This window comes from Bos grunniens, chromosome 27 (assembly GCF_055505025.1).
Source record: "Bos grunniens cultivar Pamir isolate PY7600 chromosome 27, Bosgru_T2T1.0, whole genome shotgun sequence".
Lineage (NCBI taxonomy): Eukaryota > Metazoa > Chordata > Mammalia > Artiodactyla > Bovidae > Bos > Bos grunniens.
The window spans coordinates 17410550-17436584 of NC_141191.1; the positions used below are offsets into that span (position 1 = coordinate 17410550).

A 26035-nucleotide genomic window follows, 5' to 3' on the forward strand; every position below is an offset into this window, starting at 1 on the left:
CTTTATCCCCTAGTCTAGAAATGCCTATGTTATCAGTTCCCTCGCCTTTTCAAGATTCTGGGTTGAGTCTTCAGTTTTCTCCATTGCTGCTTTGGATTTTAACTGTCTCAGGTTTCCTAAATCAGTTACCACTCCTTTGCTCTCTAGCTTCCAAACTTTTAAGATTATATCCTTCCCAGAAAAAAAAAATTTTTTAAATAACATCTGAACCAAAAAAGTAATGTGTTTGAATACAGTCATATCTTTGATCGCATCGTTTTCTATTTTCTTGGAATTGCTCCTTGAACGAATTTGTGTTTTGGTGCAGGGGTTCCAGTTTCCATCTCAAATGGCCCGAGGGGTGGGGCAGCTGTTCTGTCTTGTGTCACTAGTTCAAAACCCCAGACTGGTCAGGGTCAGAAATAACCAGAGAAGTGTAGGAGAATCCCAGAGCAGTACAACACAGGCCCTGGTTTCCATCTGGGACAATAGGAGGGTCCTTGCTCCCAGCCCAGAGGCAGCAGCTGCAGTCAGGTAGACATGGCTTTGTGACAAGGGGGTGAGACCAAGGGCCTGAGACCGTCCCCACCTCCCCAGCCTGCTGGTTCCCATGGTTTATACTTGGAGAGGACGGTTTCGTAACGTCTTCTTTGTCCCCAGGGACGAGCTTGGGAAGTAGGTAAGACATGCACGTCAGGGGGCATTGCCGTGGCACCACCATGGTGAAGGGCAAGGTGCCTGAGCTGAGCCAGGGGCCAGATGGGGTTCGTGTCTGAGATGCAAAGAAACCATGACTCCACAGAAAGCTGAGCAGAGACTTTTGGAGGTGGTGGTAAAGCTGGGCTTGTTGCCTGGTTCCAACTATGTTGAGAAAACAGCACGAGTGGAACCATGGATTTTCAGCAGAGAATACAAGCAGGACCCCAGGAGAGCAGCAATCCCTTTCCTCCCCAGAGGGTCCCCTGAATGTCTCCTCTTGGAGGTGCCATCTTTGGGAGGAGAAGATGGTGGTGGTGAGCCTTGAGAATAAAGAACTAGCCTTGATGGAGTCTGAATATTTATCTGAGAGACATTTAAAATGAAAGAGACTATTTCAAAGCAACAGAAACTGTTTTAATCTGAGACTGTATCACCTTTAACTAGCAAATTTAAAACTTCCCCTCCAATCAGCAGAAACTGTGGGCTCATAAGAAAGAGCAAATGAGTTATAAAAATTAAAGAAACCAAAAAAAAAAAATTAAAGAAACCATATTTTTTTCCTGAAAATATCCGAGTTGTCACTCACGTACAACCTGAGTTGTACACGGCAAATTAGGACTGGGTTCCCTCATTGGAATGTTGATTTTATCTGAATTCAGCAAGTGCCACTTCATTAGGTATTTTTAAAACATTTTATGTATTTATTATGTTATGTTGCATTCAGCAGTATGACTGAATATGAAACTAGAGAGATCTAGAGAATTTCTCCCTGACATGCACTGTAATTGTTGAAACAGATAACAGACACTGCAGGTTTTGTTAGAATACAAGATTGTCATTTGGTATTTACTAGAATTGCAAAATCAGCTGGTTAAGGAAAGACAATTGGACTCCCCAAATATCTTGATGTTTACATGTTTGATGGTCATAATAATATAAATGTAAACTGTGGAGAATGACAAGAAAAAATTATTGCTTTAAATGCCATTAAGTTATTGCTAAGCTCCCCCCCAAACAGTTGAATGCATGTTTGTGTTACAGCAGGCAGGTACCTCCCATTCTTTCTCCTAAAAATACAGTAAGTGTCTAAAATCTTGGTTCTAGATTTGGCGTCAGCACTTTGCTATAAATCTGCCCCAAAGCCATTAATACCAGCCTGTGTGGGTGCGCGTGGGTGTGTGCGAGCTCGTTCTGCCAGGACTTAAGCTTTGGGATAAAGGGTGACTGTGTCATAGCCCTCCGGGGGCCTCATGCGGGCCCGGGCGTGAGTTTCACAGTACAGCTCCCCCTCCACGAAGAAGTAGCCCTTCTGTTTGAGGTTGAGGTTACAGTCGGCGCACACGAAGCACTCCGGATGCCGGTATTTGTCCCGCGCTTTCACAACCGCACCACTGGTGGGGAAAAAGGAGACCCTCGTGAACACACAAACACACACATAGAGCCAAAAACATGACCCAAAGGGAGACAACACTATAGATAAGGCAGGTGTTTCACATTCAGGGAAGAACAGCTATAAAATTGGGCGCAGCTGTGGAACTGATGCAGTTGCCAGGGAGAGCCAAGACAACAATAAATCTTCATGGCTTTCTCTCCATTGTTCACGTGTCAATGTTTTTCAGATTTTTTTTTTTCAAACAAATTTTCTTTTTTTTTAGAGAAATGATAGGATCTTACTTCATGATCTCTCCCCATTGTTTCTTTGGAAGCAGGAGAGATGATGCAGATAATCCTCTGCAAAGGAATCGGATTGTGACCAAGGTTGTTGTCTATACAACCAAAGTCCCTCTGCTTAAACTGTCTAGCTTGGTGGTCCAGCGTCCACTCTATGGAACACAGAACAGATCAAAGGGCAGAGATGGAATTTTCATGGGTGGGTACACTTGCATTTCGACAGTAAACTGTTAAAACAGTGTACTCCGACTTTGGAGCAACGGTTGTTGGATTGGCCAAAAAAAATCCTTTCGGGTTTGTCCATTGCAGTGTATGGAAAAGCCCAAACAAACTTCTTGGCCACCCCAATGCTTTAGGTAACATCACGACCTGTCCTGTGTTACGAGGTCCTCTCTGCCCCCAGCCCCCTGTCCTGCTAGTTTCTCTGTCTCCCAGCCCCCTCTGTGCTATAAGCAGGCTTATCTCCTTCCCCCACCCTCCTGGGATGCCTCCTGGGTGACTCGACTGATAGCTCCTCAGTGTGAGAGCTAGTGACAGGGGAACAGAAAAAGGGGATGGAAGACATGCTCCCACGGGCCAGGAGGTGGAGGGACTGAAATGATCTGGTTCACCTGAAGATCTGAAACTAGCAAGGATGGCTATTTACACCTAAAGCCCCTTAAAATGGAAGCTGACTTTGTGTCTAAAAAATCATATTTCAGTATTTGTGCAACTTTAAGAAATCGACTAAGGATAATGTGTTTTAATGAACAACTGGATGACCCCCATATTTGTTTTCCTGGGTTTATACAGAAAAGGAAGAATTCAAAGACTATGCATCAACAAAGGGAGGGCTTTGTGAAGTGAAGTCATGATTCTCGGAAATGACTTTTAGGATATACTTCTGGGGCAGTTTCCTTTCATGAACATATACCTGAAATTATAAGTCAGGATTTCCACCTCACATTCTATGCTAATTTGGGGGTACACCTAAAGGATTTCTGGTCAGACTGCCCTAAATGTTGTGGACATTTATATTTCAGTTCGCTGAATAGAAATTTGTTTTTTGTAAAACTTCAAGTCTCTTTTAGAGGAAATAGGGAACTGACGCCAAGACTGGTGGTGAATTTGGGGTTGAAAATGAAACTTACACGATGCCACTCCCGCATTTGTCACAGAATGGCATCTTCTGCGTGCCGCCAGCACCGCCGTGGACTTTTGTAACTGGAGCTCTCACACTCCGAGTTCCAGCAGGACGGTCATCTGAAATACAAAGTGCTTCCATTTATGGCCAGGGAGCAGCTGGCTACGGTTTATACTTTGCTTCTATTTTAAGGTGTGCACTTTAACCTGAGGAATTCTTAGCCTTCACCCACAATATCATTTGGAAAGAACCAGGATTCGTTCAAGCATAATTTATTCTGAAATGGGACCTTACAAAACGAAATTAGTTAAAAAACTGTTGTTGTTGTAGGGAGCTGTTACAAAATGCCCAAAGGAACAGAGAACATTTTGCATCTTTCCTTTTTAAATTTTGGGCTCCAAAATCACTGCAGATGGTGACTGCAGCCATGAAATTTAAAAACGCTTACTCCTTGGAAGGAAAGTTATGACCAACTAGATAGCATATTCAAAAGCAGAGACATTACTTTGCCAACAAAGGTCCGTCTAGTCAAGGCTATGGTTTTTCCTGTGGTCATATATGGATGTGAGAGTTGGACTGTGAAGAAGGCTGAGCGCCGAAGAATTGATGCTTTTGAACTATGGTGTTGGAGAAGACTCTTGAGAGTCCCTTGGACTGCAAGGAGATCCAACCAATCCATTCTGAAGGAGATCAGCCCTGGGATTTCTTTGGAGGGAATGATGCTAAAGCTGAAACTCCAGTACTTTGGCCACGTCATGCAAAGAGCTGACTCATTGGAAAAGACTCTGATGCTGGGAGGGATTGGGGGCAGGAGGAGAAGGGGACGACAGAGGATGAGATGGCTGGATGGCATCACTGACTCGATGGACGTGAGTCTGAGTGAACTCTGGGAGTTGGTGATGGACAGGGAGGCCTGGCGTGCTGCGACTCATAGGGTCGCAAAGAGTCAGACACGACTGAGTGACTGAACTGAACTGAACTGATACATAGCATAAAATGGACCATCTTCGCCATTTTAAGTGTGTAATTCAGTAGCATTAAGTATGGTCACAATTTTGTGCAACCATCACTGATACCTATTTCTAGAACATTTTCATCATCTAAAACAGAAACTCTGTAACCAGGAAACATTAACTCTGTATTTCACTCTCCTTCCAGACCCCGGTGACCTCTATTATACTTTCTGTTGCTATGACTGGACTATTCTAAGGTCCTCATATAAATGGAATCATGCAATATCTGTCTCTATGTCCCTGGTTTATTTCATTTAGCAGAATGTTTTCAAGGTTCATCCATGTTGCAGCGTATATCAGAATTTTCATTCCCTTTTAAGGCTGAATAATAGTGTACTTTATGGATATATACCACATGATGTTTTTCCATTCATGTGTAAATAGACATTTGGGTTGTTCCCAACTTTTGGCTGCTGTGAATAATGCTTCTGTGGATGCTGGTGCATAAGTATTGGTTTGAGTCCCTGCTTTCAGTTCTTCTGAGTATACATCTAGGAATGGAATTGCAGGATCCCGTGGCAATTCTCCTGTTTCACTTTTTGAGGAACCACCATACTGTTTTTCCCAGCGGCTGCACCATTTCACATTCCCCATCAGCAGTGCACAAGGGTCCCTATTTCTCCACATCCTCACCAACACTTAGTTTCCATTTGTTTGATAATGGCTATACTAATGGGGCATTTTGCATTTCTGTGCAACTTCTGAAGGACAGTATATATCTTTTGGACATGGAAAACCATTGGTAAGAGCATAAACTCTGAAGACTCCAGGAGTGGGCTGGAGACCCAACTCTGTTTCTTACTGGCTGTGTGGCTTTGTGCAAATCCACCCTCTCTATGCCTCATTTTCTCTTTTGTTAAATAGGGGAAATAACAGCTCCTACCTCACTAAGTTATTGTGGGGATTAAATGATCACATGTGAAAAGCAGCTCAGCACAGGATTTGGGACTGTGCTGTTCATTCCAGTGTTGTCTAAAAATTTGATGATTATGATAGCCTGAGATATGGGGGAGGCTGAGAAATCTTGCAGTATTTTATGATCAATAAGCTGAACTAGCCCTTGACTACTGAGATAGGATTTATCTTTGATGCTCTTTTACCATCAAGTTGGTGGCTCCTTAAATATGCTCTGGATGTTCTCCTCCTAAACCAGGCAACACCAAATCCTTTTACAGCAAAGAGTCATTTGATGACTGATGAAAATCAATTTTTAGACTCTCATTCCCATTATGCTTGCTGCCCTCCCCTCCCCTGACCCTTGCAATAACCTCTGTCAACAACGTCTCAGCAGACATTCACGGACTGCTCACCAGCGCCATCGTTCACTAGTTCCTGGAGCACCCTGAAGGAGCCCGACTGGCGAGGCTGGGTAGGTTCATTGCGATTGTCGTGGAGCATCCGGTACACATCCGACTCGGGGGGCACGGAGGCCGTGGGTTCACTGAAACAACATGCCGCGGGAAGCCGCGTCAGGAGCGTGCGTATGCGCAGGAAGACACAAGATATCAATAAGCAGTGACTGCTGTATTTACAGCATCTCCCCAACAGAGATTCCGTATTCTCAAGTTAATCTCTATTACAGTTAAGTATACTGTGAATTCACACGGGTTGCCTTAAAAAATATCATTGATTAACCTGGGGTCACTTCAGCACTTCTCCATGTGCAAGAATCCTTTTGGAGGGCAACTGAAACGTTGTTAGGAAATAGTAATTTAAAAAACAATGCGTGCGTCTGATGGATATATAATTATAATATGAACAAAATTAACCTTTTAGAAATAAAAGACCACATACGTGTGATAGAAGGTGCATGAGTGAGCCCAGTTTATCTCAGTCATAAAGATGTTAATAAAATTCAGATTCATTTTTGATATTAAACCAAAAGTGTATGGTTTAGTTTTGTTAACTCTTGAATCAAGGTAACATTTTGCCTGTAAATGGAAGAATTCAACTTCCCAGTGTTTGAAAGCGCATAATACAGTGTCTTTCACACAGAAGTCAGTTGTATAGGCTGCTAAATAGCTACATTAGAATTCATTTACAAAAATGATAGATGATTTATTTTAATAAACTTTCTACAAATATATTCATGTTGAACAATAAAAAATGCCACAATAAAAATACATGTCAGGCACTGTAATATTTTACTATTTTGTCATTTAATTGCATTATCTAGAAAAGGTAGTTGCTATTTGCACAAATTTTTATTACCTATATCATATTTGGAAATAATCGTCTTACCTATCTGAAGCTCCTTGCAAATGGCTTTGAAATACATTATGCTATTATTATCTTATCCCAAGGACTATCTTTGGGATATTGTTACATAACACTTGTAAGCATTATAATACTTTATAATGGTTCTATAATATTGAAAGAAGTAATAAGGTTTTATCTTCTAATAAATCTTTTTAATTGAAAAGTACTTTGAACAAATATGCATAATAAAGAAAAAATTAGTCAAAATAGAGACCAATGGAAATTAGATATCTATATTAGTAGCCTGAGATATTCACTTACAAACCCTTACTCATGGCAAAAACAGTAAATGGAAAAATAATTAACTCTTCCACAAGATGCCATTAGAAGAGACAAAAGATATCATTTCTTTTAAAACTTCTCTGAACCTCCCATCCCTTCCCCAGTTTTTGATACCCAAAGAAGAAACACAGTATCCCAGATTATAAATCACTTTTGAGAAGTACTGTACCAGACATTTGCAAAGTACATTGTAGTTTTTCAAAAGACATGTACATTTCATCCTGCCATGATTTCATTTTATTGCTGTCACATAAAACTCTGCTTGCTTAATTTCTCAAATCACCATTATCACAAGGCCTAAAGCTTTCTTTCGATTAAGACAATGCTACAAGATAACAGTAAAGTCGACATTGCCCATGTGTTTAGTTAATATGCCCACGGTTCAGAAAGGCTCTTATTACCTCATCAAGGGTGTTTCCCCTAGAGCTGTTGAAACCTGACCCTGAAGTGTTTCCATAATATTGTCATCTGAGTACAACTGCATGGGTGTATTAAATTGAGCATGTACAATCTTCACACCAGGAAGTTCCATTTCCAAAGGAATGTTAGGGGCCATCTTAGCAGCAACTTTCAAGTCACCTGGGCAAATAGTACTAAGAGTACTGACAGAAGAAGGGGTGCTACGCCCACTGCCGCCATCAACACCGGACGGAGTGCTGCATCCACTGTGTTAATGACCACGTCACACACAAGACGACACGGGAACCAGAAAATCCAGACAGGGGAACACAGAGAACAAGTACAGAGAGGTTAAAAGTAAGAGGTGAATTAAATCAAATGGAAAAGAAATGTTTATTTCTGGCTAGAATTTGTTTTAGAAAGGGAACACTTAAAAATTCACGATTGAAAAAAGTTTCACAGAATTAAGATACCGGTGATACTGCATTTCTTGGCTCTGCTGTACTATAAAATATGCTCTGCTAGGTGAAACCTTCATGGGAAAAGAGTTCTGTATAAAGGAAGTGGCACAGGGGAATTGCATTAGCTGGAATCCTTTTACATTTCTGAGCTGCAGTATTTAAAATATTAATGAATGATCCTACACAAATAGTAATATGAATATGCAGTGTGAAGATCCAATCAAATATTTAGGCTAAACATTGCAAAATAAGTATTTTCAGAAATATAGTTGGGCTTAATTCAAAGTAATTGGCAACTTGAAGTTATCTGGTAAAGATTCCGTTTTACGACATTTTATAAATATTTGTTACTATTTTAACTTTTTCTATTTAGTTCTCTAATTTTGTGAAGACTACACTTTAAGAAATTGGTGACTTAATATAGGTCCTAGAAATAGCCAATAAATGCTTGTCACCTTGAAATTAATAATTAGAGAGCAAATAAAGTGATCTCAGACTCTTTGGATGCAACTTAGGGCTAAGATATGTATATATATTTCTTTAATACATAGCTATTTCTTGCAAAATTTTGAAAGCACATATATATTTTCATGCATATTTTTCATTTCCTTTTAAAGTCAAGTCAAAGGAACTTACTAAAACATCAGAAAGGCCAGTCATGCAATTTTAAGAACAACTACAGAAACTTCATATACTTATGAATAGAATTCTCTACAGATATGAGGTTAGTTATAACTGACATGCTGATGACTAAAAGTCATTTTTATACATGCATTTTAAATGCAGCATGACAAATGCATTTTTTTGAGAAATGGAATATATTGTTTTTGTTTTTTTTTTAAAGCATAGTCATTTAAGACAAAGCCAAAGGAAACATTAGTATTGATGTCAGCTTCTATCATGTCTGCAAGTTAGTGTTGCTGTAAACTCAAGGCAGAGAACAGTTTATATGGCGTGTTTATCTCAGTCAGTGTTCCCTTAGGGCTCAAGTATGGCCCCTGCCTGCATTTACTCTTCAGGGCTATTAATGTCAACCTCAGGCCCATACAGAGAGCAAAAACTCCAAACCCAATATATTGAAGATTGATTTTGTTGGCTTCATCAGTGTTGCAGCCTGGTTAGTCTGGGCAACCCTTGTCACTAAATAAGTTACAAAAAATTTTTTTGTGTTGTGTTATCCAATTTGACCTGCACAGACTAAATGAAGCAGGTTAATATGAACGTGATCCTTCACTTCCTGGCTGTTGAGAACCTGTTTGAAACTCAGTCAATAAATTGGTTGATCACACACACAAATATCAAGTGGTTTATTCACCATTTTCATAGGCTTAACACTATACTGGTTGCTGAAATTGACTTCAGTTGATAAAAGAGTAGAAATGAAATTTCAGTTAGAGTGCAATTCAGTCAGGATCATATTGATTTGACCTCAGTATAATGAAGTTTATTAAATTGTAATTTACGGGTTTGAGACACTGAATTTCAGTATTGGGAGACTGGAGCTTAAAATAGTGAACCTTTTCCACAAGCATTTTATAACTACTCTGACCTTACTGTGTCCCAGGCATGGTGTTAGATAGTGGAGATGTAAACTATGGTTAACTCGGAACTTACAGATAGAACTTATTTTATAGTTGTAATTAATATTATTTTTCCCCTCTTATTAGTGTTCTTATATACATGCATGTCTGTGTATATAATTTTGTCTAAGCAGAGATTGTGTCTTCTATTTCCTAGTTTCTTAATCATTCTATTTAAGGGCTCATGTCTATCTATTCACATAGAAAATAAAACTTAAGCAAATGACAATTATCTTTTTTATACATTTCTGGAACGATTTTAAACGAGCTCTTGAACTGATGCTTAAAAAATAGTGTTCATGGACTCCAGTTACTGTGGAGATGATCATGGGTCAGCATGACCTATGCCTGTGACTTGGAAAGGTAGATACTGCTGAAATTTCATGACATTGAGCTATTGACTTGGCAACCTGTAAGGCTGATGATACACTCAATTACTATCATACAACTGGATAGATCATTAGACACAGAACTCATTTCCCTGCTGTGTATATGGACTTTTGGGGACATGCTTCTGGATGCAGCTTGTCCAAAAACCACTAACTGGATTGTATTTTATCACTTGGATCTATAAAATGCCTTGCTGAACTTTTAATGTTAGTTTTGGCTTTAAACATTTACATATTTTCATATTAAAATACTTTTCTTTTAATATGGGTCAGTTACGATGAAACCATGAAAAGAACCCTAAAGGCAATGGCACCCAACTCCAGTACTCTTGCCTGGAAAATTCCATGGATGGAGGAGCCTGGTAGGCTGCAGTCCATGGGGTCTCTAAGAGTTGGACACGACTGAGTGACTTCACTCTCACTTTTCACTTTCCTGCACTGGAGAAGGAAATGGCAACCCACTCCAGTGTTCTTGCCTGGAGAATCCCAGGGACGGGGGAGCCTTGTGGGCTGCTGTCTATGGGGTCACACAGAGTCGGACACGACTGAAGTGACTTAGCAGCAGCAGCAACTAGTATTAAGACCCAGGGAGATGACTATATTGGTATCTCCAACTTACATCTGATTCAAAAGTTGTTTATTAATGGTGTAGTTATTGCTTGATAAGTAGCCACTCAAAATTCTACCTTGATGAAGAATTATTTGGCAAGAACAAGAAATTCGGAAGCTAGAGCAAATAGTGAGGGGCCACAGGAAGACAGGGAGGATAATAGAAGCAATTTTAGAATTTTTTAAGGTTTGTTTACTGGTACCTGTTTTTTAAGCAAATCCTTTCATATCTGGTTTTCCTCTCCCCTCTTCCAAACTTAGCTAGATTGAAAGGCACCTTACAATAAAAAAATTATGAGTAGCTTGTCATTGTCACCATGTTTGAATTAAATGAAAATATTAAAGAAGGGCATTATGTACCTGAATCTCTGACTTACCCTGAATTTTGCTATTAAATGTAATTGGTCTTTAGCAGAAGCAAGATCTGTGTTACTCTAATGTATCATTTTACTCAAGCCTCGTGGAGTTCTATAGCTCATGTTAGTGAGCTTACATTTATGTTAACCTCAAAAGAATGCAAGTATATCTGTTTTACTATGCTTCTTTAGGAAGATGTATGTATATATATTTATTCAATAGTAAAAGAGCATTTTAACTTCTAACCCAGTTTTTTTTTTTTTTTATGCTATTGAGAGTGGGGTTGGAAAACTGTTGAATGTGGGGAAATAGAGAAGGATGTAGAGGAGAATGAAATATGAAGGAGGAAAAAACTAAAAGAAGCCAAAAAGGATTGTTCAAAGTTGCCAGTATGCAGGAGGAATAACAGCTCCTGATTCTTCTTGCTAATCAGGAAGTCTAATTAGGCACTCTCGAGATTTTGTTCCTTTATCTAATGAACATTTGCTGAGCATTTACTGTCCTAGCCTCATTTCTTGGTAGTGGAGATACAATATGTTTATATTCTAGTGGGGTCAGATGTCTTTAGTAGTCATTGCCTTATTATTAATAGCATCTTTCTCCAGCTCTTTTACTTCATTTCCTCTTTCTGAGTCTGATATCACAAAATTGGCTTACTTTGAGGTCATTTTCTGGCCCTGAGTCTAGCTCATGGAAAGGTCTGCACATGGAAATCATATATCAAGTGATGACTGACCATCCATGGCAAGCAGCATAAACTCAGATGTCTCCAGGGGCCACGAGGGTCACACATATATGAAAATGGGCCAGGTGTCATACGCTTGGGAGTTAAGGGTATTTTGCCAAGATGGAGAGTAGATGTTCCATCTTAAGGCACTGACCTAAATTCTGTATTTTTAAACAACGGGAGGGTTAAATAAAACATTGTGAATTGACTCCACCTACAGACAAGCAATTGGGACACCTGATGTAGATCATTGTTCACTGATCTGTTAGGGTTGATCCAGCCTAACCCCCACTTCCTTCCTCTGGACTGGTTGATGGAGCTGAGGTCAGAGGACTTCAGGTTTCCTGAAGTCACTGTTTCCTGATGTGGCAATACAGGAGGCTCATTTCTTCCCTCGTAAGTTGGAATTTAGTCTCTAGAGAAGATTTGTAAAGGATCGTCTGACGATGATCTGTTTCTCTGACAGACAAGAAGAGATTTGCTCATTATTATTCCAGTCTATGCACAGTTATCCATGAGGGTTACCCAGTAAATTTCCCTCCCTACCAACTCTCTCTTTATACTTATTTTCCCCAAGTGGAAACATTCCAAGTGGCCCCTCTTCCTTTGCAAGTATCCATGTGTATGTGTGTGTGTATGTATGTGTGTTAGTCTCTCAGTGTGTCCAACTCTGCAGAACCACGGACTGTGGCCTGCCAGGCTCCTCTGTCCATGGAATTCTCCAGGCAAGAATATTGGAGTGGGTGGCCATTCCCTTCTCCAGGGGTCTTCCCAACCCAGGGGATTGATCCCAGATCTCCTGCATTGCAGGCAGGTTCTTTACTATCTGAGCCACCAGGGAAGCCACACAAGTATCCATGTGTGAAAGTCGCTCAGTTGTGTCCGACTCTCTGTGACCCCATAGACTGAAGCCCACCAGGCTCCTCTGTTCATGGAATTCTCCAGGCCAGAATACTGGAGTGGGTAGCCATTTCCTCCTCCAGGGGATCTTCCCAACTCAGGAGTTGAATCCAGGTCTCCTGCATTGCAGGCGGATTCATTACCATCTGAGCCATCAGGGAAGACCAAGAATAGTGTGGGGTGGGTAGCTTATCCCTTCTCCAGGGGATTTCCCGACCCTGGGACTGAACCCAGGTCTCCTGCATTGCAAGCAGGTTCTTTACCAGCTGAGCCACCAGGGAAGCCACACAAGTATCCATAAGAATGCAAATTTATTTTTATGTAAGAGCTAGAATGAGTGGGATTACCCAGCAGGCTCTGATGACACAGTGAGAACTAGGTGCTGAGATGGGATGAATGGACTCCGTCAAACACAGAAAGCTGCACCAGCCTTTCCACCTTTGCCTCACCTGCTTCCTTACTCGTGACTGGGGGCTGGTTTTCATGTTTGTTCCTGCTGACTGGGCCATCCTGCCCTGGGACAGGGTATGTCTGCTAACTTCAAAGGTCACTGTGTTCTGGATGGGATTCTCAGAGCAGCCGGGGTATCAGTTATAAATACACACAGCGATTGCATAATATTTCACAGCTCTATAATCTTGTCAATATTTACTCTCAGAAATGGAGGTGAGTTGGCTGCTAGTCTCTGCTAGGTGAATTTGTTTCTTTTGCTTTTGCAGTAAGCTTCAAAAAAGAGAAAAGTCACTCCAAACACCTAAGAGTTATGTATCTTGGTGATTAGTAGGATTTATTAAGGAGGCATGCACTCCACACTTCACCATCTTAAAGCTTATGACCTGCTTCGGCCTGGGATTATGAAAGGTTTGGGCCGAACGTTGTGCTTGTGTTCAAAGTAGTTCACATCCTGTAAAAACAAAGCGTTAGAGAGCCCCTCAGTGGAGGATTAATAGATATATATATTTTAGATAAAATTAAATGCACAATTGTTCAGAAAGGATTATTTATCACCAGATATTGACATGAGTAAGAAGGGTGATGATGGAGCCAGAGTGATTTCTTCCTCTCAACCATCTATTCACTAAACGTTCAGGAACTGGCAGACTGGACCCTAGAACCATGTTCTAGATGCTTGTCTTTAAAAGAAAAATCTGATCCGTGCCTTCAGGAAAGTAAAAATTAAACAGCAAGAGCTGGACTTTCGAAAGGAAAAGCAGCCTTACTGTCACCATTGAGAGCATGGCAGCCAGAAACCAAGTGGAATACTTACTTTTGAGGTGAACTAGGGATGAGCCCCCGCAGCTGCCCGTGAAGTGCATCTTGTATATTGCTGGTTGAATAGAGCCCAATGGGTGAGTTATAGGAAGCGCTCACTACCTGTCTTTTGTCATCAATGTTTGCTGCTGCAACAAAAGGCTGGGCCCTTCTGTTGTGTGCGGCACCAATGGGTTTGAACTCCTGTACAATGGCAGACAAAATACACAAAAGCCACAGAATGCACAACAAAGCCGTTAGCGTGCAAACCAACAGCATCGCTCTTGTTAATCAAGGCTTCTTTATCCACTACGAGATTAATGGCAGGGTTAAAGGAGGACTACATTTGCCATGAACTTCATATGTGTTGTGAACGTCACCATATGTTAAGGTGCAAAGGAACTGATATTATTTGAAGTATAAAATAATGCAAATATTGTACCTGTCTGCTCGCTTCTGACTTCATCTAAGAAAGTCTCATAGGACTCATTTCAATCCAGAAATTTTGTGTCAAAAATAAGATTTTTGGCTTAGAAAAATGATTCTATGTAACACTGTCTTAAGTAGAACTTAGATAAAATTTCTCTTAACATTTCCCCCATTTTAGGAAATGGGAGACTAAATCAATCAGAAGGGAGTGAACATTTATGAATAACTGTCCTGCATCATTGTAACTAATCAAGTCTTTTTTTCCTGTTTTTTCTTAATTCCTACAACAAACAATATTCTTAATTTGCATTGAGATATAACCTTAAATGTTGAAAAAATAATAGAAACTAAAGGACTTCCATTATGAAAGAGGAAAAACATTTACAGAAAACCCTCCCTTTTTATTGTGCTGATTCCATGTTGTGGGTTCAAGTTTACTCTAGTTGCAGAAAGACTTCAGTCAGCAATTCAGAGACAGTGAATGTAGGTGATTTACGGAAGCATTTTCACTTTATTGCTCAGGGAAAAAGAACAAACTTCAATCCAAAACTCTGAGTTTGAAACATGCCTGAATGATCTGAAACTCTGTTATTATCTTTCAATGTAGGAATCAAATTTTCCAATTTTTATACAGATGGATAATTTTGTCAAGTCACTAAACTTTTTCTTCTTCTAAGCAACAGAAGAAAACCAAAAACCAATGCTAAAAGACACACAACTGATTCTCTTTCAAACTTTCTCATTTGGCAGAATTAGTTAAGATCCGTCTTTACATTATGGCATCCCACTCCAGTACTCTTGCCTGGAAAATCCCATGGACGGAGGAGCCTGGTGGGCTGCAGTCCATGGGGTCGCTAAGAGTCAGACACGACTAGGCGACTTCACTTTCACTTTTCACTTTCATGCATTGGAGAAGGAAATGGCAACCCACTCCAGTGTTCTTGCCTGGAGAATTCCAGGGACGGGGGAGCCTGGTGGGCTGCCATCTATGGGGTCACACAGAGTCGGACACGACTGAAGTGACTTAGCATAGCATAGCATTACATTATTTTCACTCACACATTCACATCAACCTCCTTTACTTTTGTGACGTCACCGACAGTGTTTCACAGAGATCTCAAATAGTACAAACATTTATGATTACTTGAAATGTTAATGGAGACTATTTTGATTTAAAAACTAAAAACATCGAGTAATATTCTTATTTGTGTCATTTTCCCCTTGTGATTATAGACGAGTAAGGTGTGGGAGTGTGCTTTTTAGAAAAAAGCTTGTGTTCCTTTCTTAGGGGTGGAGCCACAGTTTTGCGTGGATTTCGGGGAAGGCCGACAACTTACATCAGGGACCCAACCAGAACAATGCTTCTTCTTGGTTCTCCTGAGCAGGCAGTCATCACATACACTCCCTGTTCCCCCACTTGGGCCTGTTGGAAAAAGCCCACTTACAAAGTAGCTGCTGCTGCTGCTGCATCGCTTTAGTCGTGTCCGATCTGTGCGACCCCAGAGACGGCATCCCACCAGGCTCCGCCGTCCCTGGGATTCTCCAGGCAAGAACACTGGAGTGGGTTGCCATTTCCTTCTCCAATGCATGAAAGTGAAAAGTGAAAGTGAAGTCGTTCAGTTGTGCCCGACTCTTAGCGACCCCATGGACTGCAGCCTCCCAGGCTCCTCCATCCATGGGATTTTCCAGGCAAGAGTACTGGAGTGGGGTGCCATTGATGACAAGACAAATGGGGTGCAGCTTCAAACACTAGCCCTAACAGAGTCTTTGACTCCAACTGCCCCAAGTCTCATGATACCTGAAAATCTGTAGTGTGGTGAATAAGAGCTTTTCTCTCAACTACTTTGGACAGCATAGTTTAATAGCCTCCTGAACTTGAAAGTCTGTGATTCTATAGTATGATTGACTTGACTCATATCTTATTGATTCAATCTTTAATCTCCAGAATAATGGGTCACTGCCTAGGAGTTGGTTGAGTGACAATGTAGTTGCTGATATTAGAGAGAAGCATGATTGAAACAATCAAATATGGCTTTAGAAGAGTGCTGAATCCCAGAACATGTGAAAACGTGTGCAAAGATTGATATAGTGGTACCATCTGATTGCTTTGACTGATTTAATAATGAATTTGGATTGGCTGTGTTTTATGATTAACCATTATGATTAATCATTATTATGGCATGAAAAAAAGTAAATGGGAAAGAAATAATTGTAAATAATGACAATAGACATGATTCAAGCCTTTGTTACTTTGGATATGAAAAAAGACAGAAGGCTATTTGCCTAATTTAGTTTTGGTGTATTATAAATCTCTCAGGTTAATTAAAAGAGCATATAAAGAAGTACTGAAGGACTCAAGCTTTGTGGAATTTAGCTTTTTTTTTTTTAAGTGAGAATGATATGCCTGAGAGATCTTGGTATGTAATATTGATTTTATAAAAAATTAGGTAACATAATGTGGTGGCTTTATGAGGAAAAAAAAATCTCTGCCCTTATTTCTTAGTCTTAAAACGATAAATAAACATGGATGGCAACTGACCTATAAATGAGGCATCTTCTCTGAAAATATTTGTGCAATAATAGCCCCTAGTAGTACTTCAAAAAGCAGCACATAAGTTAATTAGCTCCAAGCTTTTCGTTGCTATTTTCGGTTTTGGTTATATATTGCAAATGTCACAAAAGTGTAATTTGTTAAAATGAAACAATAAAACCCTCTCTCTTTTTTACTCAGATCCTAAAAGGAAATGTTTCTAATACAGGCTTCAAACATTTGTATTCAGGCTTTGCAAAGCATTAGTTTATGGGCTGCTGGAGTTATTCCAAAAAAGCACAATGAAGTGTATGCACTAAAGGTAAACAAAAAATTTAAATATGGCACAGAGAGGCAACATTCTATCCAAGTCTTACATCACTATCGATGGTCAAACAGAATCAAAAGATAAGACCAATTAGAAGCTTGCTATTCTACTTTAATTCCTTTTTATATTTTCCTGGAAAATCATTAGTAATGGAAAAATACTGTAAAAATTTTATCTAGCAGTTAATATAGTCCAGCTCTTGTGTTTCTTCTACCCAGACAAAAGCATCTAAATGATTCTTATCTCTTAGGAATTCAATAAGTAATTATTGCGATTAATTAGATTCTTCAATATTTTAAATGGTAGGATATCATATTAAAGAATAATATTTTGAATTAATGAAATGCTAGAGCTGCCGGAGTGAAAGCTAAGTAACTTGACAGGGATCTGCTGACACTGGGAGAATGCAGCTCTTGACAGCAATCTCCCCAGGCCTTGAAATTACCTCAGAGATGTTGTCATTCAAAAAGAGTTCACCTTTCAGTCTCTTACTTGAATAAATATTTGGTCTGAGAACTGAGGCAATAACCAGCTTTGACACAACATGCCTGATACATGTGTGACAGTATGCAGAGCTGCTTATAAGAAAAAACGGTGGCAAAATTAGGAAACAAACTATAGCAAGTGCTCAGATCAAGGTACACTTAGTAAATAATTGTATTTTATCATGGTTGAAATTTATCAACAATCCCTGTCCCATCCTCGTGCTCACCCTTTAAATGAAAAACAAAACCACTCATATTTTCACTTCAGTGATCCGTTTCAAGTGTTCTCCCATAAGTCAGTGGGGAGGAGTTTGGGGAAACGAGGATTTTATGAAACCTTGTTTTGGGCAGGCTGCCATCCAGTTATCAAAACACTGCAGAATAAAGTTATTTCATGAAAATATGACAACTTCAAGCCTACTTCTGTACCCTACTTGGCTGTGCAGATAGTATGTTTTTATTGTCAAGCCTTTTATGGAAAGGATGCAGATGCAGTCTTTTCTCACTTAGAAAACAGCATTTTTATTTCTGAAAAGCATCTTTCCTGTCTTGTGATAACTACATTATAATTTTGAATAGTTCAGCTAATATTAAACAAAGATGACAGTAATGCCTTATTGGAGAATGTAACCTTTGAAGAAGGACAAAGAACTCTAACACATACCTTTTATCCTTTTCTATACTTTATATAGAAAAATGCACCCATCTGCTCATAGGCATGTTCAGGATTGTCTAGAAGGAGTTTATCCAATGGCCAGGGCTTGATCTAAACAACCTCTAAAGTTTATTTTAAGCCTAAGATTGGAGTCTAAATTCATAAAATAAAAATTTAGCTAATTTAGCTATTTAATAATAGCATGGAAAAACGAAAAAAACCTAGATGTTAAAATTTAGTATCATTTATTACTATAACTGTATAAGAAAAAGTCTCCAAAGCTTAAACTTATTCCTAGGGGGAAAAGCTAAAAAAAAATAATTTAACATTTTATTATTTGTGGCTGTACTTGCATGGTAGGGTGTCATGGTTTCCACCACCACCCCACCAGTGAATATATATTGCCTTTAAAATGAAAAATAGTGTTTTAGTTCAATAGCAAAGGTCACATAACTTACAACAGAAGTTTGACTTGGGTTGAGAAACAAGAACTCAACTAGTATATCACTCAAATGCAACATTTTACCATTCATATACAATGCCATTTTAAAGACTTACTGGCATTTGTTTTTCAGACTGACACACCTTTATTGGTCAGAAGGGGTTGCTTTATTTGTAGAGTTCTCATTTGGGGAAAGAAAATATATCTGTTTGCAAGATATTTCTTTGCATAACTTTGTGTTAATTTTTTTAGAAAAAGAATACAACATAAGCACAGTTTGGCCGGTTCTTCAGTCTCAGTCTACAAGTTAATTCACTCTTTGATACTTATCCCTACATTTTGTTCCAGTTTGTGCCATGGAATTTTCAGATAGCAGAGGTTATGCTGAAATTTAGCTATATTTTGTAGGAAAGGTCTTTCCTGAAGTGCCAAGTTATGTGAGCTGGTCATGCAGAAATCTGGCTGAGGGTCATAAGGAGTAGGAATATTTTGGTCCTTTAGGGGAAGAACAGAAATGGTCCTTATCTCTGAGCTCTTCAAACAGCAGCCTCTTAGAGAGAGGGTGCAAGTAAGAAGTTAGTCATGACTCAGTCTAATGGAATGTTCAAAGGCTCCATCTGACTGACTTCTGTAGCCCTTAACTCAGTCTTCACCTCTTTTTTTTTTCTTTTTAATAAAAACTATCCCATTCTTTATCTTTTCCCCATGTGTAGTATCATAAATATTTATATTGTCTGATCCCAAAATGCAGGACACATGTGCTAACAAATGATTGACAAGAGGCCAGGGTATTTAACATTTGGATTATCTTTTAAAATTAAGTCTTGGAATAACCATAGTCATAAATTAAAACTCATGGATCTGCAATAAAGAATAAAGGTCAGATAAGCTCCAAGTCTGGTCTGGGGAGATGATAGAAAAACGCAGGCTTACATCAAGCTCTCAGCTTACCCTGTACTTAATAAAATCCATACTTGCCGAATCATCCATGTGCCTGCGTGGGTGCTCCAACACGATCAGGGATCACTAGGGATTTGGTACTTTGGTCAAACATGTGTAGTTGGTCCCTTATTTTAGTATCAATGAAATCGGGTTTAAAAAATTAGGAGAAATTTTGAATAGAAATGTGCAGAAGGGTGCCGTACAATTTTCGATGTGTCCTCTACATGGATCAAGGAAATTCAGAATTCTATCCAGTTTGCCCTAGTGATAATAGGAGATGGGGGTGTAGATATATGCATGTATGTGAACCTTAAATTTCCTTCTTTGTTTGTTTATGTTTGTTTTTTAAAGCACCACATGCTCTCTGTTTTCCTGTGTTGCCTCTAAGTGATGAGCTGATGAGGGTTGGAGGAAGCAGGTGGGTTTGGGCATTACTGCCAAGGGCTGTCCACAAGTGACCACTCTGCCTAGAGGACTTCGCTCTCACTCCTTCTTCCAACCTTTTCTTCTATCAAAGAAGATGTTGACGACAGGTGTTATTCACCCACCCACCTCTGACGCCAGGCTAAGCCGCCTTCAGCCTCTGTCACATAGGCAGCTTCCTATCTCACTGTCAGGAAAGGCCAGGAGCCCTTCTGATCGCAGCCTGGCAGGAGGGGGTGGGCCAGTAATAATGAGAGCGCCACTGAATTGAATCTCTCTAAGAGGAATTCAATATGCCAAGTTATTTTTATATCTTATTCTATTTCAATCTTTAGAAGCCCTATGAGACACATGTAATATGTACTCTCCATGTATTTCACCAAGAATGAAATGAATGGGGGCTTAGGCCCTCAAGTGGAAAATGTGAGGGACAAATTCAGGAGTTGATGATCCTGAAAATGGAAACCTTGCTGAAGCATAAATTATATTTTCAGTTCATTTTCATTAGATATAATCAGTTTAGTAGTGATACTTTTTTAAAAGGGACTATTCAAACTATGTCTGTCTGTCTCTCTAAATGTGGGGAGCATCTAACCAAGCAGAGGTTCCTTTTCTTGATTATACTGTCCACACAACACAATAGGGGGTCAGTTTAATTTCAGGTTTTTTTTTTTTTTTTGGAGATTTTGAAAGTAGACAGTCAGATAAGCATCAGATTATTAGATTAATTTAGCTTGTTAGAGTTGCCTGAAGGGAAAATCCTTTATCTTTTGTAATTCAGCTGCATAAGCAGAATATTATTGTGATTACATAATGCAAAACTCTCTTCCTAGAGTAAACTTAATTATAGAATGCCTGAACTGATAATTAAAGAAGGATGTAACCTAAGAGCTGGGTGAAGACCTTGAGGAATTGAAGGTCACAACAACTAATAGATTAGAGACACCTGTTTCAAATGGTCGACCCTTTTTTTGTTTTGCTTTGTTTTAACATCTTAAATTTCTTGGGTTACCTTATGGTCATTTGGCAGACGTCCATCATGAAAAATGAAAAAATAAGCAGACTGTACATAGATAAAGCCTCTTTTCCCCTAATGAGAACATATTTGTCTTTTAACAAGATATTTACCTAAGAATACTTCTCTTCATAATGTGAACATCATTTAACTCCAAAATTCATACCTGTGGTTCTGATTCTAAGTTGATTTTGAAAGGATGAGCCTTTCCATCTTCAGTTACCTGTGGAGACCACAAGCGAGCTTCCGCCCTGTAAATAAAAATAAAATTCGTAAAGCCAAATTCTAATGGGACTTCTAGTTTTAATACACTTTAATTTCCTGCATTTGTGAATCCTGAAAACCCAACCATGCTGGCTCCCTGATGTTGAACTTTCAGCCTCCATAACTGTGAGAAATAAATGTTTGTTGCTTAAGCCAGCCAGTCTATGGTATTCGACTGTAGCAACTTGAACTAAGGCAAGGACACCGTAGAGTTTCTGGAGAAAGCGGGTCTGCCGTGCATGCGGGAAGCATAAGGGAGAGGGAGATCCTGGCGACCTGCCCTGCAGATGACCACAGGGCAACCCCCCTGGATCTCCTCAACTTCCCTCCTGTCCTATGTAGGGCACCACAGGAGGCAGTGAATGATGTGCCAGGTGGATTTGCTGCTGGCATCAAGGAAATGGGCTCCGTCCAGCTCTTCTCATGTATCTACTTGGGGTCGTGTGGCCCCTACGGAACTATGTGCTTGGCAGGAACACAGGTGATGCAGATTCAGGGACAGGGTCAGTTTCACCCCATGAAATGGCAGACTGGCCGATGGCTTGTGTCCTCTGGACCACAGCAGGGAAAACTGTGGATACAACAGCAGCAGGATAAACACACTTGCTAATCACGGCAACAAATCATTCTTTTCAGAATTCAGTTCCAGATCTCGGGTCTGATGGCAAAAGATCAGGTTCGATTCCTAATATTGTTTTTGATCAGAAATGTCTCTTTGTCTAAAAACCCTCGTGTGCCCATGTCCTCTCGTACCTTGTGAGATTCTTCCGGGCTGAATTTAGTACAAAACAGAAAACAGCATACAGGACATTAGCAACCAGATTTTAATAGGATCACACTTCGGCAAGCAGAAGATTCTTCTGGGATATTCCATTCCATTCTCTACCATGTTTAGAACAGCAGTGTAGCTAGACATGCTATTCAGTGTTTATGTGGCCAGTAATATTTTCTCGGTTGACCAACTGGGTTAGTGAAGGAAAAAAAATTCTTTTAGCCTTTTTCATTATTCTGACATTCCAGAGAATTCTTTTTAGAAATCCTTTGTTAACAGCCACCAGACTGACTTCAGTGAAGGACAGACCAAAGTGGCCAACATATAAAAAAGCCAGTTAAAATTCTGGGTCCTGCAATATTCTTCCTCACTGGGAGGATGAAGTCATTTATCATTCTGGTTCAGGTTCTCCTGCAAAACAGATCAAATTTTACCCCCATTAATTAAAGATCACCTGTCAATTTTGAGACAGAGCTGGTGTCCTGCTGCCTTAATCCTGTCCTGTGCATCAGCATGAGTCATGGACTCTGTCCCAAAGCCATCAATAGCCAGGATGACATCCCCAGGACACAGGTTGGCAGCTGCCGCCTTGCTTCCTGGCGTGATCTGGAAGAAATCATCGCATAGCTAAAAATCAACACCCTGCGGCATCTTGAGTTTTGTGCTTGACATTTGTACTTCACCTTGGTAACATTCTAAATGCTTCATTGGGCAGGAAACGCTGTGCTCAGTCCTCTCTGACTCTTTGTGACCCCAGGGACTGCAGCCTGCCAGGCTCCTCTATCCATGGGATTTCCCAGGCAAGAATACTGGAGTAGGTTGCCATTTCCTCCTCCAGGGGATCTTCCAGACCCAAGAATCAAACCTGAGTCTCCTGCAGCTCCTGCATGGGCAGGTGGATTCTTTACCACCGAGCCACCTGGGAAGGCCCCTGCAGAAAATATCATATCTAGCTTAATTCTTAATTGGCCAATTGTATTCTATTTTCCTGCTATGTGAGATAATTCCACTTCTTAGCACATTTTCTCCATCGTGACATTTCTAATTCTCTTTGAAAACATCTTCCATGACTCCCTGTTTGAATCATATTTTTGCTTTAAATAAAAATTTGCTTTCTTAGAGTCTTTGGTCACCCCAAACTCTCTATTTGGGAATATAACTTTACTATTAATATATTTGGGGTGCTTTTATATTTGAATTAAAACAGCTTTAGCATCCCTATAATGCACTTGGGTGGGATATAGAAAGCTGGAAAGAGAATCACTCTTGTATTAATAAGAAGCCAGATAATATGCAAAATTATAACTTCTCACGGACTCCAGAGAATGAAGTTGCAGGGCAACCAACTAGCTTGGAATCTAAGGAAATATGGGCATCTCCAAGGAAAGACGAGATATAAGTATGGGCTCACTTGTACCAGAGCACGGAGGAAGATGGGGCCAAGTGTACAAGCTATTGAGAAGAATTTAGCTAAAATTGTGAACAAATTGCTAAAGGCCAAATATGAGTTAAACAGTGAGAGTCTAGAACCCCTGGGAACTACAGACACAAGAGAAGTTTGTGTGCACTTACAGTCTCTTCTCCATAAACGAAGAAGAGATGGAATAAGTAGAAAACAACTAATAAGACAGCAGCTTTCAATTAAACTGTGCCACTGATTACATCGTCATAGCTGTTTTTCCAAGGAGCAAGTGTAATGATGCTTTTGATTGCTATCCCCACTCCCAGCTTTTCTGGGTAAACCCAACTGACAACGAATAGTCCTCACTTGGTGTCACCCTGCCTACTTCTCTAGCGTGGTCTCACAACGTTCTGCTCCTCTTCATCCACTGCCCTACGGCCAGATTTCCTTTGAGCTCCTCAGACAGGCCAAGCTTGCATCCTCTTCTGGGCTTTCACACACTGTTCCTTCTGCCTGAAATGCTCCGCGTGCTTGTCACCCTGATGCTCCTTCTCATCCTTTTGGTTTAGGTTTAAACATCATGAAGAGATCTCCCCAGACCTCTGATATAGCGTCTCCAGCGCCTCCCCATCGTTTTCCACTGTGACGCTCCATTCGTTCCCTCTATGAAGACAACTTGTTCTTGCATGTTTGTTTATTTACTTGTGTATTGTGTCTTCCCAACCTCAACTTCTTGAAGGACAATACTATGTATATTCCTAATGCTTCCCAGTGTACACTCAGTGTTCCGAACTGATGACTAACTACTTGAAAGATGAATGAAATGGACATTTAATCAGAGCTTGTGAAACAAAAAAGAACTAGTCCTCACACACCCAAAGATGATGGCTATTAATGTCAATCTGTCACTGCTCCTTTTGAAAGTTCCCACTGGTTAGAGCAGGATAATATGTGGAAAGAAAGAAAAGAAAGAGCGCTAAGACATGTCCGACTTTTGCGGCCCTATGGACTGTCTTCTGTCCATGCCAGGTCTTCTGTCCATGGGATTCTCCAGGCAATAATACTGGAGTGGATTGCCATTTCCTTCTTCAGGGGATCTTCCCTACCCAGGAATCAAACCCAGGTCTCCAGCATTGAAGGAGGATTCTTTACCAACTGAGCTATGCAGGAAGCCTGGATAATATGTGGAACTTGACTTAAACCTCAAACTGCTCCAGGAATAAATTAGATCATTCCTAATGTTTAACTGAGGATCAGTCATTATTTCATTTTTTCTCCACTTGCTTAATCTAGTCATCGATATAACTAGTCATTGATTTAACTTCATGGCTCTAAGAGAGATCCATGATTCACATAATTGAATGAAGTGAAGTGAAAGTCATTCAGTCATGTCCGACTCTTTGCAATCCCATGGACTATACAGTCCATGGAATTCTCCAGCTCAGAATACTGGAATAGGTAGCTTTTCCCTTCTCCAGGGGATCATCCCAACCCAGAGATCGAACCCAGGTCTCCCACATTGCAGGAGGATTCTTTACCAACTGAGCTATGAGGGAAGCCCTGTATAAGTGAATAATTCATATAAATTTATATTCATAAGAAGAAAATAACAAATTCTCATGTGTCCTAGATCTTCAGTCTCATCAATAAAATGTTTACTGTACTTAGTTCATGTCTCTGATCATCTCACAGTAGCAATCATGATTATTTTCCAGTAGGGACAGATAATGGGGCCCTGGGTGAAGACAACTGGAGATTATTACATCTCAACTTTTGGGAGACATGCCATTTTTCCATTTAGAAATTCTCCCAGACTCACAACTGTTAGAAGAATAAGAGTTTCCATCCCCAGTGTGGCTTGTAGAGATAAAAATAACCTCAAACTTTTAATTTTATTTAGCTATAGTTCATCAAAATCAATACAGTCTATTTTTAAACTTCTAAGACCAGAATGCTTTTCTTTCAGTTAAAATATGAGAAAGCATGGCTCAATGTGTTTGCTTTTAAAGACTCTCCTAGCTTTTCTAATATACTTAAATTTGGTTTACATATAATACTCAATATTGGTTTAGAAAAGCCTAACATTATTTCTTCGGAGAAGGCAATGGCACCCCACTCCAGTACTCTTGCCTGGAAAACCCCATGGACGGAGGAGCCTGGTAGGCTGCAGTCCATGGGGTCGCTAGGAGTCGGACACAACTGAACGACTTCACTTTCACTTTTTACTTTCATGCACTGGAGAAGGAAATGGCAACCCACTCCAGTGTTCTTGCCTGGAGAATCCCAGGGATGGGGGACCTTGGTGGGTTGCCGTCTCTGGGGTCGCACAGAGTTGGACACGACTGAAGCGACTTAGCAGCAACTTAGCAGCAGCCGGAACCAGAGTCTGACTTTGCATTCAACCTGGACATTGATTTCCTGGGACCTCCAAGGTGAGAGTTGATAAGAAAGAAAAAAAGTGTGTCGAGAGATGGATGAGAGAGAAGGAAAAAACAGGATCGTCCCTTCTTCTTGGGTCTCAAGTTCAGCAAGGCTAGTGATCAGCAAGTGACCCCTAAATTGGCCTGGTTTTAGGAAGTTAAACGATCTGTTTAATCACAAGAATCTATAATTTCCCAGTGTTACTTTATATTATTACTTTGCATTTCA

General features: G+C 40.1%; 1 protein-coding gene across 4 annotated transcripts in view; it reads right to left on the reverse strand.

Annotated features, from left to right (window-relative positions):
* Positions 1–1070: 1070 nt before the first annotated feature.
* PDLIM3 (PDZ and LIM domain 3) overlaps positions 1071–26035 on the reverse strand; it is a 31144-nt gene continuing 6179 nt past the window's right edge. Inside the window, exons 2-9 of one of the 4 annotated variants that reach the window (XM_086380043.1) lie at positions 22439–22590; positions 21115–21199; positions 13716–13903; positions 13285–13352; positions 7428–7691; positions 5796–5926; positions 3480–3591; positions 1071–2069 (exon numbers count right to left, since the gene is read on the reverse strand). In XM_086380043.1, the coding sequence (XP_086236169.1) occupies positions 1880–2069; positions 3480–3591; positions 5796–5926; positions 7428–7582 (588 nt within the window). In that variant the 5' untranslated portion in view covers positions 7583–7691; positions 13285–13352; positions 13716–13903; positions 21115–21199; positions 22439–22590 and the 3' untranslated portion in view covers positions 1071–1879. The remainder of the gene's footprint in view (positions 2070–3479; positions 3592–5795; positions 5927–7427; positions 7692–13284; positions 13353–13715; positions 13904–21114; positions 21200–22438; positions 22591–26035) is intronic. The other 3 variants (XM_086380040.1, XM_086380042.1, XM_086380041.1) reach the window with 3 other exon arrangements.